We start from the raw sequence: 15919 nt of genomic DNA, 5'->3' as shown, positions 1-15919 counted from the left end.
CGTTTCTCAGGAACAGCAATAACTGTTCCGGTGTTCATTAGATCTGTGCCTTGTTTAATTATCCAAAAATGTCAGAGGCAAAATATTCCTGTATGTTTGTATATCATTATTTACTCCTATAAATCACTTCAATCAATATTTAGTGCTCTCACAGTACGTGGTTTAATGAGGATACTTCACTACTAGTTTCAATTTTCTAAAGTCCAAATGTGTGAAAAGAACAATTTTCATTGTACTTGTTGAGTACATTTATTAACCCGAGCAGAAGCAGCTTCAAACTGGAACACTATCATTACTTATTTATTAATTTTAACTTTAAAATTGTTGTGAGTCCGCATCGTAACAGGAATGTTAAATTATCTGACACCAATTAAAACATTGGTTGCTTCTCAGTATATTGTGTGCACTAATTACTGTCCTGCAGTTCTTGTTTTTCCGAGGATGGATTTGTTGTTCTTGTTTTACTTTAGATTTTACTAGGCGTGCCAACTACTATCTCAGGATGGATTTTATCATTAATATAAATTTGACATGTTTGCATTGGGCACGGTGGCTGATTGTTAAGCACGTCCGCCTCCCAGTGCAGAGGACATGAGATCGAGTCCGGGCTTCGGCTAGCATGTTCTCCACGTGCCTGCGTGAGTTTTCTCCGGGTACTCCGGTTTCCTCCCATATTCCAAAGACATGCATGGCATTGAATACTTGAAATTGTCCTTAGGTGTGACTGTGGGCGTGAATGCGTGTTTGTCTGTGTGTGCCCTGCAATTGCCCGGCGAACAGTTCAAGGTGCACCCTAATTCCTTTTAAACCAGGAGGGAAACCGAGCAGTGTCGCTCTAATATCCAAGTCCGATCAGAGTCCATTCAAACTTTGTTATTGACTTCTATGCTATGGAAATGCCCCTAAAATGAAAAATTGTCAATGGTGGTCACGAACTATCTTTGTTACTTGATACATTTCTAGTTGCTGGAAGAAAAACGAGGTATTACCATTTTCAACAAATCTCAGAAAATAATAAAAAAAGATACTTCAAGGAGCAATAGTTATAAAGCGACAGACGCAAAGACGGATGACTCGTAATTAGACTGCGTAAACCTGATGGCGGCGCTAATGCCATAATGAATCATCCTTGGCGCTCTCCAACCTTTGTTGATCAATGTGATGTATGTTAATCCAAAATTCGGGCGTGTGCTGAATCCCTAACAGGAGATTTAGTGCGTGCAGATTAACAACAACGCAAAGGAAATAAACATAGCAAGCTACCAAGTGCGGGTGATTGAGGAATCATTGGCTATAATGGCTGCTATATATGTATCATATTAAACAGAGGTATTCAGCATTTCATCAGCATCATTCTTGCACTGCCCTCATGCTGAACTGGGTATGATTGTCGTTTGAACTATAGTGCTCTTTTACAGAACGATATTTAGCGGACTACTTGATGTAGATGTAAAAAAAAGTCACCCTGCTCATGCAACGGTGCACAAAATTACAGTTTTTAACTGTACTTCTAGTAAGTATTATATACTGGAAACATAAATTTATATTTCTAGCAACACTCACTTATACCACACTACATTTCCTATGTAGAATGTATACTTCTAATCTGATAGATATGATTTCCTTTGACCATTTGTCTTGCTAATACAAAATAAGGCAAATTCATTGACGTAATGTCTGAAATATGTAGCACAAGTGTAAGACTATTAGTTGTGCTTGTAGTGACCGTTAAAAAGGGAGATGAAAGTACATGGAAGGGGTAGGGTTTGTTTGCTAACTTTAACTGGGTTTTACTGCAGTCACTGAAGAAGGCAGCCAGAGCCACTCTTTGGCACATGACCCTACCATGCCTCGTTTAGTTTACGATTGGATAGCAAAAAATAAAAAGGTTTGTTTATGTTTCACTTTTACACAATGGAAAGGGCATGTGAACCTTGTTAACAACTTGGAATCTCAAGTGTTTCCGTGGGTTCCTCACCACCTTTGGGAACACATCCACAAAGTGTGAACATGTTTTTATTTCAGGGCAAAGCTTGTTACGCTGTCAGCGTAGTTAACACTCAAACACACACTACATGACAACACATGCTCACAGTCGGCGTGCTGGATCTGGGACACAAAGTTGGGCACATTTTCTCTGTCAGCGGAAAGCATAAATGTGAATGATGGAACCTCACCTGAGCTCAGGATCATTGCTGTGGATGGTGACTGTCTGAGGTGAGTTGAAAGGGTTTTTAAGGACAAATTCCATGTACTCAGCAGTGCCCAGGCTGGCAAAGACTTGATGCGGGGTGGTGATTGCACGGCAAAGCATGTTGTTGATGCACTCTGCCTTGTTGCTATCTTCATCAAAGGTGTCACCCTAAAATCAAACATGAATTTCAAAAGCTGAAAACGACAATGTTTGATAGAAATTACATATACTATACATGTATTTTCTACAATTCAACATCAAATTATACTGTACAAATGCTGAGACAGTGTTCATTGTTAAAAATGAATAATAAAAATCACCAGACTGTTTCAATCAACTTTAGATTGCTTATAGCAAGAACCTTACCTTACATGCAGCATTGTGCTGTATTGTAGACACATACTAAAATGTATGAAATGATGAAATGACTTACTCTTGTAAATTATGTATCAAATACAAATGGATTGTAATATATTGGTGTGTTAAATCTAGAATGAATGCTAGCGAAATTTTTGTTATAAACCTTTGTTTAGTGCAAAAAATTATCAAAAAAAATCAATGTGATATTCAACTCTAGTTTTCTTGCAAATTGAATTTGTCAACACAATAAACAATGTCTTCTTGGGAAAAACAAAACAAAAACAATGGTTAATTGTAGAGATTGGCAAGTACCGATACCAGGCCTTATTTTAAAGGTATTGGTAATCGAGATGGCAGCCAATACCAGTGTCGGGCGCCCTCTTGTGGCCATTCTACAACCAGGAACTAGAAATTAGAAGAATTAAAAATTTCCATTAATTTCATTCAATTTTAAGGAAAAATGCTTTATTAGGACATATAGGTTTTTCTTTAAAATCATCGGTTATTTTTTTTTATTTTTTTATGTATCAAAAGTACTAGTTGTATCGGCACTTGGTATCGTTGATTACTCAAGAGTTGAGTACTCATACTGATCTCAACATCCACAGTTATTGATGCGTGCACGGTGATACATTTTTGTGAAAATGGACACTACCAACATCTATCCATCCATTTTCTGAACCGCTTGCTCCTCACAAGGGTCGCGGGGGGTGCTGGAGCCTATCTCAGCTGGCTATGGGCAGTAGGCGGGGTTCACCTTGAACTGGTTGCCAGCCAATCGCAGGGCACACAGAGACGAACAACCATCCGCACTCACAAGCACACCTAGGGACAATTTGGAGCGCCCAATCAACCTGCCATGCATGTCTTTGGAATGTGGGAGGAGACCGGAGTACCCGGAGAAGACCCACGCGGGCACGGGGAGAACATGCAAACTCCACCCAGGAAGGCCGGAGCCTGGACTCGAACCCGAGTCCTCAGTACCAACATATTTTGGCTTAACAATTACTAGTACACCTTGAAAAATGTTTAATAAGTGTTTTAAATGCCGGTCTAATTTGTTAGGCATGGAAAATGAGACAGGATGTGCTGAAGAAACTGATCACATCAGTAGTTGTTGTTAATATTTTCCAGGGAATTAACTGTCTGTAAGGGCTGTGTGAGATAAAACCACCAGTCGTAACACAGGAAGTGTAATGTACAAAATGTGTGAGAGTGAGACACAATACTGGCAAAATGACATTTAGCATGTGCACCCGTGGATGAAAGAACAAGCTGTACCTACAGGCAGAGGAACAATTAAAACCTACTTGTACAGTCACTAAAGCACAGGAGCTTGAAGGGCGCGCCATCGTAACAATGGTAAAAATGGAAGACTCCCTGGCAGATGCCCCGTGTCTCCATGAAACCTCCCCTGTGAGTGTTTTAGAGCCAGAAGGAAAGCGATTTCTTTGTCTACTGTCTATTTAAGTGACAACAAACTATTTATAGGCTTTCATTATGGGACAGTGAGCTCCAATCGACATGAAATGCAGTGTGACCTCACCATAACATGAGTGGTTTTATAAGCTTCCTTGTTGCCCTCCTTCTGGTGCACGGCGGCCATACACTCCAGCTTGCGATGGCCGCTGTCAAGCTTGTTCTTCTCCCCAGAAAAGATGCTATCTTTGCTGATCCGGCTTCTGTACGGTGGCCCCCCTTCCTCTTGTACCTGCAGTCTCTGGGCCTGCGCAGTGTTCCTCACTATGAAGCAGAAACCATATGCAAGCATGAAATGTATTTACTGAACAGAATCAATTCTAATCACTTTGTTGTCTCCACCATATGTTCCAAAATCTCGCCAAATGTCCAGGGGAGAGAGGCACAAACAAATTATAAAGTATTGTTGGAGCACAAAAACCAACAGCTTGTGCACAGACATGAGTGGAGTCAAACAACTGGCACGACTACAATTGGGCCAGAGCTCTACTCGTGGCACTACATACACAAGCTCCACAGCTTCATTCTAAATCACCCGCAAACCCCTACCAAGCCATGCATTCACTGCAAGAGGAAGTGCCTAATTATCGGCAGAATGCATTTGTCACCAAATAATCCATTATGATTTGGACTGGATCATGCAAATCATCCGTGTTGCTGTAGAAGCTCTGACAAGAGAATTTGCCTAATCCTGCACTTTACCCAACACTCCAACATGGCCAAAGTTGAAACAGGGGACTACTCACATCATTGCCTCTTTGCATTGTGTATTTTTAGCTTCAGTACACAGAAAAAGTGTGAAGCTGTAAAAGTGAACTGAGGGTTTAGCCAAAGTATGGCAGCTCACGCAACGGCTAGTCATATTTAAATCAGGTTCAAATCCATCAATTTTCTAGCGCTTATCCTGCTCAGGATTGTGGGGAAGCTGGATTCTATCCCAACTGACTGTGGGTAAAAGGCAGACACACCTTGGATTGGTTAAGTCAATCACATGGCAACCTAAAAGACAGACATCTATTTACACCCGAGTTCATACCTACTGTGTCTGGGCCAAATTCTCCCATTTGTGTAAGACCATTTTCACACGCCTGGGTCTGTACGCGTTTCATCTACTGGTAAGTGTATTCTCACAGCCAGACTTCTGACACACATAAGCTGGGAATGAATGCAGAAACACCAAAGTGACGTGATTCACTGAGAAGAAATCCTGGAACGTGTACTTTTCCTGAGACTTCTGAATCTCATTTAAATCCGTGTAAAAGATCAAACCCACTTGAAATTTGAAAATGCCTTAAACCAGCGAATGTGTCCGCTCTGGCTCGTGGCTTCAATTACAATTTCAATAAATACAATAAAGTAATATAATCAGACTACTGTGATTATGACTCAATTAATGTTAGAGGTAAAAAAAAAAGTGGTGTGAGTCTACCTAGGTCAACAGTCCCCAACCTATTTTTTGCCGTTTCACTTTGACAAAATTAAATGTTTTGGCACAGGAAATAAGAAAAAATAAATGATTAAATACACAACTCACCATTACGCCATTATGATGAATGTTTGTAATTAGTGAGCGCCAAAATCTCCACCAAAAAATATAACAACTCAAACGTAGTATTTGCTGACTCACAGTGCCTTTTCAATCATCTCCAAAATACTTTTGTTCAGTCTCTGTGTGGACACACTGATTTAGAGTAATTATTGAAAACACAAACAGTGGGAAGGGTGAAACGAGCTTTCATGTCAGTCTAAAAATGTATGCCAGTGGTGGCATACTGCATAAGACTGTGGTTTAAAAAAAACAAAAAACAAACACAAAAAAACAAAAAAAAAACCATCTTTTTGGAAGTGTCTTTTATAATATTATTGTATGATTGCTGTATACTGTAACTGCATCCAAACTCCAAGTACAATATGATGCTGCACTTTCCCTGAGTGCGTAACTTACAACAGCCTCTGAAGCGTGTAAATGGAAAAGTGCTCAAGCTGACGTGAGAATGAGCACAAGGGCAGATTTGACAGGCAACACTCACATTTTATACGGTTGCTCCACCAAGAGATGCGCACCTTTCTCCTCTTACGCACATGACACAATATCGCCCTAAGAGCAGGAATCAGTCCCTCAATGACTGCATTAAAGTTAGCTGTGTGTGCCGCTACACTCAGAGAGCTGGGTTCAAATCCCAGAGGGAGTAAAACTGTCTGAGCCTAATTGGTCACAATCCAGACAAATAGTAGCAAAGAAAGTTAGCGAGGAGTTGGAGAGAAAGCTTTTAGCTGGATTTATTACAAAAATTACATCCAGAAAACTTACAAGAAAGTGACAGAGATCCAAAGTTAAGATGGCCATGGTACAATATGTAATATAACATATAATAATACAGATGCTTATACCTTATATTACATATTTTACCATATAGGATGACCAAATAAGATATATAGGCACTAACTCCGAGTGAATCAAGCCTGAAAGTCCAGGGTCAGGACTAGGGGTGTTAAAAAAAATCGATTCGGCAATATATCGCGATACTACATCGCGCAATTCTCGAATCGATTCAATAGGCGGCTGAATAATTTTTTTTATTTTTTTTTATTTTTTATTTTTAAAAGAGTTCAGAATTGTTCATTCGGTAGTCTTACTGATTCAACGTCTTATCATCATTGCCTTTTTTTGTTGTTTTTTTTTACTTCGGGTTAGGATTCACACCTTGAGCATGGAAGAATGTTATATGAACGGAACATTAAGCCTTAATATTTTATTTTAATGCTGTTCAAACATGAAACAGATTACAACCTCTATAAGACTGAAATTTCAGACAAATAAATAATACATTTTCATATAAATCTTACACTCTACAAGCTTACTGATTAGTATTTTCTAAATTTGGAGGAAAAAAAATCGCAACAATCGACTTATAAATTCGTATCGGGATTAATCGGTATCGAATCGAATCGTGACCTGTGAATCGTGATACGCATCGAATCGTCAGGTACTCGGCAATTCACACCCCTAGTCAGGACCTTTCACATCTCTCATAACTTGACTAGATTCCATTGAGCCAATGTGCTAGATAGAACCCAGCATCGACAACTTGCGCTGTCATGGACGTCACTGCCAAGTTTCATTTGCATCCTATCCTGGAAGGAGTGCACGCTTGTCAACGCGTCACTGCCCGTGCCCCCAGCTAAAAATAGGAGCATACTAACACAATCATGTGCAGCTTTGTAAAACATCCAGCTATTTCATACCTAAGATTGCATATTTTATATCATATGCTACAGTATGTCAGTGAGAGATAAACATTTTATTCATGCTTTTTTTTTTTTTTTTTTTTTTTTTAAACAGATCAACAACATGATGAACTTATGCAGCTCATAGTCATAGTCAAATTAGTCTGATTAAGCATAATTTGGACTTTGAGCCAGCAAGTGCCTTCGATAGGTACATAAATTGAACATGGCCTAATTTTTTTTCATTTTAGTAATAAGTAGTACTCTAGTAGTGTGTGAAATGGTCTTATATTTTGTTCCTATGGATCAATAACATTCTAGCTCAAACTGCACGAATAAAAGCTGGTTGATTTTACAGGTAATAAGCCTTGGTGGAGGTCTCTGGAACTGCTTTAGAAGTAGTGGTAGTTCCGCAAAATAGTACGAGATGTGAATAGAAATAATTGCAGTTTTGATATTACAGTTTAGTTTCAGTAAATGTTTTCTAATGAATGTTCCAATTTGTTTCCCCTTTGTTATGACCTCTTCTACGTATATCCATAAGCATACCGCTTCCATGGAATTGATGTACTCAGCACCGTTTGGTTGTAGCCCACTTGGAACAAGGACTTCCATTGAAATCATATTGGCCGCCCCACACACATTATTGTAAAGCTGTGGAATGTGATTTGTCCCAACAAATCAGCAAAGTAGGACAACATTAAAATGAAAACATTAAACTGTAACAAAAAAAAACCATTATAATGCGTGTAATTATAACTAACTGTTTACTTTCGATGACTTATTTCCAAATATCTATTAAAATGTAGTTCCTTAAAAAAAAACTTAAAAAAAAAAAACTTTTGGAGAGCTCTTTCCTTAATTTCTCAGCGAAATAATGTATGCATCTTAAGAGAAACATTTTGTCAAAAGCAGTAATGCAGGCATACAATTTGGTGCTAATCCATATTTGCTGCTGCTAGGCCTTGGCTGAGGTCTGAGCCCCACTAAGTGCCTTTCAAGTATACTGTATGTTTGAGTGCTCATTTTAGACATTCCAGTGCACACTTAGCATCATCATCACACGCTACACCCTTGACTAGCCATTGCTTGTTTAAGTGAGAGAAAAAGTGGTTTCTTTAGTGTGTGGGTTTCCTTGGACTCGGCATACGCACACACACACACACACACACACACACACAGACACACACACACACACTCATGTACTGCTGTGCATGTGCATGCGTGCATACACGCACAGCAAGCTTGTGGCTCGCCACCAGAGATGCTTCTGCAGGCTCAATTAGGCTGAAAATTGAGTGGGTCAGTGGTGCAGCCAACAGCCACAATGTGGAATTGATCTGGTTGGCTTGATCAAGGCAGCCAGCGGTTTGGGAGTGAAAGACACTGATTGCTAATTGCTAGGATACGCACACTTTGATATATGTTGAAAGGTAAAAGCAAAGAAAGCATATGTGTTAGAAGATAAAGCTAAACTGTCAGCTGTGGTTTGCAGCGCTTACTTACCATTAAGTTGGAGAATATTCCTGGTTGACAGGCACCCCCCTGTGAATCCACCAGTGACTTCACGAGGGAAGATGATGTGAGAATGAGACTGCACACGGTCTGTTGTCTTCCTCCTACTCAGATTTGCTTGGGACCCTTTAAGGGAGAAAGACCATCTCTAGTTAGATATTGTCGTTTTATACCTCAAAGAGCTACTCAATAAGAGAAGGTCAAAGAGAAGCTTAAAAGGACTTTTATTTCATTCTAAAGGGCAAATGTTCAGATAGCAATCATTGCGCAGTGACCCCGAACTTTCAAACAAAATTTGGCGGGTATTGAGGGCATCCAATATCAACTCAAAAGGGTCTTCTAAAACTCTTTATGAAATAGAGTCAATTGAATGTGACACCCTTTTTTAGGCTGTAAATGATGTTTTTTTTTTCTTTCTTAAGCTAACCTTTGCTTAAGAGCGGGGGGAAACAATAATTAGTTTTTTTTTTTGTTTTTTTTTCTATTAATAATGATGTGGAATAGTTTTTTACTCACTTAGCAACCTAATAGCACAAATGCAGGACGCAAAATGGTTCCATTTATATAAATGCTGTAGCAGAACAAAGAAAATGTTAAATTTGGTTTCTGACTGAAATTATTTTTTTATATATATGTAAACATTTTTTTCGCCACAGGTCTATTCATGGAAGCATTTCCATTTAGTCCAAATGTACACACTGAAGGAACAATCTTGGCTTAGAACACCCGAGGCTGGATCGATATCATGGTCACAAGCCTGGCAGGTTACAGTAATTGGCATCTTTGACTGACAAGAGAATTCTAAATGGAGCGAGCTGATAACATGATGGCTGTCATTCTGATTGATGGTTAATGTTCCCTGGCTGAATAATCAGCGCCATTTCCGCAGTAGAGCAAAGCCAAGATGTTCGATATGAACTGCATCTTGCTTCCTGGAGGTGGAATCATCGCAGATTCTTTTTAAAAATACATTTTAATTTTAAAATGGCATCATCAGTCCTTCAGCTCTATGACAGATCCTGATGCCATTTTTTAAGACATAAATATAAATTTGGACTCCAGGGCGAACAGTGAATAATTGATTGATTCATTCATCTTGTACCATCATAAATCCTTTACCCAAGATAATCTACTATGGGGGAAAAGGAATCATTTATTAATCAAATTTTAACATAAAACACCTTATTTAGTTACGAGGTGTGTCAGAAAAAGATGCAGAACTACAACCACAAAAGATAGATTTCAAACACAAACAATACATTTCCCCCTTCACACTGGGGCAGAATATCAATCAGCACATCTATATAGGATTCCTGTGACCTTCAAGTGGTGTCCAAACTAAAGCCCGGGGATAGTGGTCATCAGCATATATACAAAAATAACAGTAGACACGGCCTTCAACACTATTGGGTTTGAGTGTTAATAGCGTGAATGTTGCGACACCCATATAACTAGGGGTTTTCCTATAATGTAATAATGGGTGCAACACATCTGATAACAACTAATTATACATTTGACTTCTAGAGGTTTTCTAGATACTGAATGTAATGAAACTATCCCTCCACCCATTATCCAAACCACTTACCCCCAACTAGGAATTATTAAAATAGGAACAGCATTTCTCTTCATGACGCAGCATGAATTACGATATTTTAGTTTCAGAAGCAAAAACCTTTTTCTCCACTTTCTGCTGTCTGTGTTAAGGTTTGATTTGTGAACACAACACATCAATGATTAAGATCCTCAAGTAAACAGTGCTTTAAAAATGTTCATCTCCTGATCTATTGCTCTTGCTTTGGTTGTAAATGTGGAGAACTGCTCATGGCAGGGGTATTCTATTCTAGTGGGATAGAGGGCTGTGGGCCACCCCAAAATCATGAAAAACGGTTTGCTTTATCATCTTCAACAGTTGTTAGAAATAAAAACACAAACAAAACAGCTAGAATTGCTTGCTTGATTGACCAGCTTTTTCTGTATGCAGCCTTTGAAGGAAAATTTTGGACACCACTGGTTCCGTGTGTTAGAGGCAGCACAATGCCCTGAGCATCCTGCTGGAAGCAGGTCATCAAGGGGACCTTCTTTAAAGACATGGATGACATCAAGATGGCCAGGACAGGAGATGATTCCAGATGGAGGTGTGGATTACTTTGAATGAAGAATGTGTAATCTGTATTTGAAATATTTTTCTGACACACCCAGGACAACATTTGGAGTCTGATTAGCTGACTAAAAGGTCTAAATCTGTTTAAAGCCCTGTTCAATGCAGGGTACTTATACACAATGCTTCCATTAAATGCGTAACTTTGAACTGTCAAAATATACCCAAAGGAGTTGCTTAATTGATAGAGAAGTTGCTTTAATAGTTGCAAAGAGGTTCCGTATACCACTTCAAGGATGCTTCCATATAAAATACGGTGACTGCATCGGTTAAGTGGCTTTACCACCAAGAACTCATAGCAAAGTGAGCATAGGAGTTGTTAGAAGGAGCATCAAAAGCACCCTCCAAATGTTTTAGAGGCAGAATTCAGCAACAAACTGATAATGGGCAACATCTAAATGAATAATAGGAGCCTGGGGTTGCCATGAACACAGACAGCAGTTGTGTAGATTAATGGTTGAGGTGTCTGCCGTCTCAAAGCATCGCCTTCATCATCCATCAGCCTTTACCGCCTTCCCACTCTGCACATGTAATTGTCTGAGTTCTATTTCCACAAATACTGCTATGAGGACATTACTTCTGCTTAAACATCTCCAATCCATAATAAAACCATCAAGACGGACGCCTCAATGACTCATTATAGGCCTTTCAGTTAATTTCTTTTGTGCATAGGATTGTTTTGGTGATGGATGGAATTACGGAAGAAAGCCTGCAAGGATGCAATATGAAAAACATCAAGTACTATTTGCCCACAATAAAACAAATGGCTTCATAATGGACCCAATTATAATCCTCTGATTTAATCTTTTAAGCATTTTAATTAACAATCTATCACCATAAAAGATTTAACAGTCCCCACCAATAATGCCTAATCAAATTCTCATCTTGTTGACAGGATGTCAACATCTGGGTAGCACGATTCCTAAAGTCTCATTAAACATCCATCTATCCATCCATCCATTTTCTGAACCTGCTTGTGCCACACAAGGGTCGCAGGGGGTGCTGGAGCCTATCTCAGCTGGCTATGGGCAGTAGGCGGGGTACACCCTGAACTGGTTTCCAGCCAATCGCAGGGCACACAGAGACGAACAACCATCCATGCTCACAAACATACCTAGGGACAATACAACCAATCAACCAATCAACCTGCTATGCACGTCTTTGGAATGTGGGAGGAGACAGGAGTACCCGGAGAAGACCCACGCAGGCACGGGGAGAACATGCAAACTCCACCCAGGAAGGCCGGAGCCTGGACTCGAAGCCGAGTCCTCAGTACTGGGAGGCGGACATGCTAACCAGTCATCCACTGAGCCGCGCCTCATTAAACATAAAACAAATAAATTATACAACATAAACGATGCTCTCATGGTCTAAGCATATTCTAAAGTCTACATGCATTTTGTAACATTAGATGTGCACTTATAGTGCTTAAAAACACATTAGACCACGATGAAATGAAAAGTTTATGCTACAAATGCCCTTTTTATTCTGTAATTGTTAATACACCACTATAAAATAAAATATTTGATAAAATAAATGTATTTTTAGCAATGAAAGTTTGACATACTAAATCACATCATTTCTTGACTTACTTGCATTAATGAAAGAAAATGAGAAACGTGTTGCCATCTTATTGATATTGTGATGTATTGTAGATGGCCGTCTTCCAGTATCAATTGTTCATTAGTCCTTGCATTGTGATATTTTTGTTTCCATAATATTGCAATATCGTATCAGTTACTCTGCAATTCCCACCCATACATAATATTTTGAGTTTGTGCTACAGATGCCACACCCGAGTAAAGCTCTTCCTCCTCTATGTTGAAATGAGTAATGGGAAGAAGATAGCAGGGAGTCTGAACTCCATCACATTTATTGATAATTTGGCAATGCTGCATGACAATAATCGCTTTGGGCGGCACCCCGCTGACCCACTCCACTTTGCTCCGCTGGCAGTTCTTGAGGTTAAGGCCACAACAAACCAGCAATTTACTGGCCCAAGAACAAATGGGAGCAAGCACCGAGGGACTTTCAAAGCAGTCTGAAATAATCAATTTCTCCTCCCTCCCGATTCCAGGCCACTGACCTTTCCGAATAAGCAGATTCTCTGTCTCACCTCAAGGCTAAAAGCAAGGTTGATAGAGTGAGGCCTTTAAACAGAAGAAACCGCTTTTAATAAGTAAGACATAGTGTATGATCAGCCCTTGGGGGAGTCCTTAAGATAAACTAATTGTTCGGAGAATTCCACTTGGAATTTGTTTCACTTATGGCACCTTCCAGCGCGAGTCTCAGTCTCTCCAGCTGCAGCACACTCTCCAGGGCTTATCAGGCTGCTGCAGATATGACATGTTTGGAGAAAGTCGCCTTTCTACTGTGGAGAGAGTGTACTGTATATACTTTCTGTTTGCTTGTGTGCATGAGACCATACTCATCTCGGTCTATTGGCAGAGCAAGAGAAAGGATATCGATGAACTTAGAAGTCAAATAACCTGATTTAACAAGAGAGGGCTCTTGGTTCTGGTGGCACAGTGACGCATGGTTAGCATGTTTGCCGCCCAGTTTGAAGTCAAGGGTTCAAATGTAAACTCTGGGCTTACTATGAGGAGTTTGCACATTCTCCCTTAGACTTGTATGGGTTTTCTGTAGCTTGTCTTGGCTTGTCCCGATTCCACCAAAGTCTACCTTCTGTATCCTCATGTCTTCCCTCACGACATCCATCAAACTTCTCATATCTTCCTCTCGCTCTTGTCGCTTGTTAATTGTCTCGAAAGCACATATCTTGTGATTGACAACGAGTCCATCTTGTACCCCAACTTTTGTCAAAGGTTTCATTCTCTTCAGTCTATTTTAAGTCTGCCTGCTTAAAAGTTGGTTCACTGAGAATAAACGCTTAATGACATTGATCCAAAACCACCTATGTCACAATTTGATAAAAAATTTTTTTTTTTTTCCACAAATCTTTCCTATTGGTCAGTCCACGCGTGGGTGTTAAATTTTTGACCAATCTAAAATGTTGAAAATGGCCTGCTTTGATTTATGATGCCTGATTGAACCAAAATCCAAAATGTTTTCGAAGTAAAAATACAGGAATTGGCCTTAGGGTTTCAGTACTTTTGATGGGAGTGTATTTTTTTCAATTCTATGGGCTTGTGCGCAGATAAATTATATTAAAAACATTAAAAAAAATGTTGAACGATAAGTCTTTACTTAGGCTCATTGAAAGCCAGATAGTAACACATTTTCAACACAGTTTTGCTCTGATGGCATCTAACATGTTCACCCGCAGATCTTGTGTGGCTTCACCAAATAAAGACAATAAAGCAAAATATATTTCCTCTTCGTTGACCAGTCAACCAGTTTCATGGGAGAAGTGAGACTTTTTTTGCCATATTTTTCACATTTACATTTTACTTCTTTTTTTGTCCTTTATTCTTCAATAAAGGTTGCTTAATAGAATTCATGAATAGGGCTGTCAGCATATACCATTGTCGTTAATTGAATGACTTGTCAATCTCAACTTAACTTGGCAATAATTTAAAAATGATATCAATTGGTGGTGTGCTCGTTTTCATTTCAAATGACAGACTAATGCAAACTTTTTTAATTAAAAAAATCTGATAAATAGAATAAAGACAAGTTTCAAAGCATGTATAACTGAAACACATTTAAGCAGGACTGCTCTCACAAGGAGAGAGATGATAAGAGTGCATACAGAAATTGAAATAAAATATATTACATACAGCTTAATTATTACTTACAGGTACTTGATTAGGAATAACTGAACAATCTAGTAAAATCCAACAGAGCAGCTGTATTAAAATGCATTTTAAAGATAATAATGTACAATATAAATCTAAATAAACAATATTTTCAATACAATTACACGGGGTGAAATAAGTTTTTGTAATTTTTTTGGAAGTATTTTTCACAACTTTTTATCTAGTCTCGTTCTGTAAATAAAGACAATAAATGTCATGCTAAACCAGTAATGTATAGCATCAATAACAACTACAATCAACATCCGACCGATGCCAAGAATGTGGCATGGTTTTCAAATTTTACTCATGACTACAAAAGCAATTCTTTTTTTAAGTTAAGTAGAGCTGGACAGCTATTGCACATAGTGGAAGAGCGGAATTAGCTTGGCCCACATGATTTAAAAAAAAAAAAAAAAAAAAAACACAGCCAGGGTGGATTTACCGGTATTAGAATTGCAAGAATCCACGGATAAATCACAGTGGAAAGGTTCTCACATATCAGTGTTCTATTGCAAACTATTTCCATCCTCCATCCTCATCACACAAGGTGCCCATGCTCTGCTACACCTGTCTGTCTATATGTCTGCGTGGACGCATGAGCGCTCGCCTCCTCGGCATGTGTGAGCGGCTTGATTTCCTCCCCGTCCAATCTCAGCCGGAGCCTTCACGCAGCACATCCATCTCAATCCGTGTGTAACTTTTCGGCTTTTCGCGCGCTAATGAATGCCCTCCATATCTTTCTACAAGCCACCCATTAAGAGTTGCTGATTCATGGCAGCCTTATGACAAGACACCTCACTGCCTCCTCCCAGCGGTGCCGTGAGGGATGTGAGGGGAGGCAAAGACAAAAAAAAAAAAGTGAGAACTAACAGGGAGAGAATGTAAGGAAAGAAGTGAACATGGATGAAGAAACAAAGAAAAGTACTTTTTGTGATTCCTCCTCCCTTTCCAAATTGATTCCGACTGTCCGCCAAGCTGCCTGATAGATAATCGAGCATTGGCTGGAATTTACATGCAGACACAATCCCCCCCCATTCCCTCACCACCACGTCTACCCAATAAGCCATTGCACTCTCAACCTGCTTTGACTGATAAGCACAATGAGAAAGTGCTGGCATATTTAGCCCTGACAATGGCACTCTGCAGTGTTTCTAAGGCAGGGTAGAATGATGCGTTGTTTATGAGAGGGAGTATCTTTCAGCAGTTGATGCATGGCAAAGAAAAGAT

General features: G+C 39.4%; 1 protein-coding gene across 3 annotated transcripts in view; it reads right to left on the bottom strand.

Moving 5' to 3' along the window:
- Window positions 1-15919, bottom strand: part of nphp4 (nephronophthisis 4) — a 154916-nt gene that overhangs the window by 23821 nt on the left and 115176 nt on the right. For all 3 annotated transcript variants that reach the window (XM_077514891.1, XM_077514892.1, XM_077514893.1), the window contains 3 exons: window positions 8768-8902; window positions 4101-4297; window positions 2178-2362 (listed from right to left, as the gene is read on the bottom strand). In XM_077514891.1, coding sequence (XP_077371017.1) covers window positions 2178-2362; window positions 4101-4297; window positions 8768-8902 — 517 coding nt within the window. The remainder of the gene's footprint in view (window positions 1-2177; window positions 2363-4100; window positions 4298-8767; window positions 8903-15919) is intronic.

This window comes from Festucalex cinctus, chromosome 2 (genome assembly GCF_051991245.1).
Source record: "Festucalex cinctus isolate MCC-2025b chromosome 2, RoL_Fcin_1.0, whole genome shotgun sequence".
NCBI lineage: Eukaryota > Metazoa > Chordata > Actinopteri > Syngnathiformes > Syngnathidae > Festucalex > Festucalex cinctus.
Note: the sequence above shows the minus strand (reverse complement) of the source record. Positions and strands in the feature narration are given on the sequence as shown.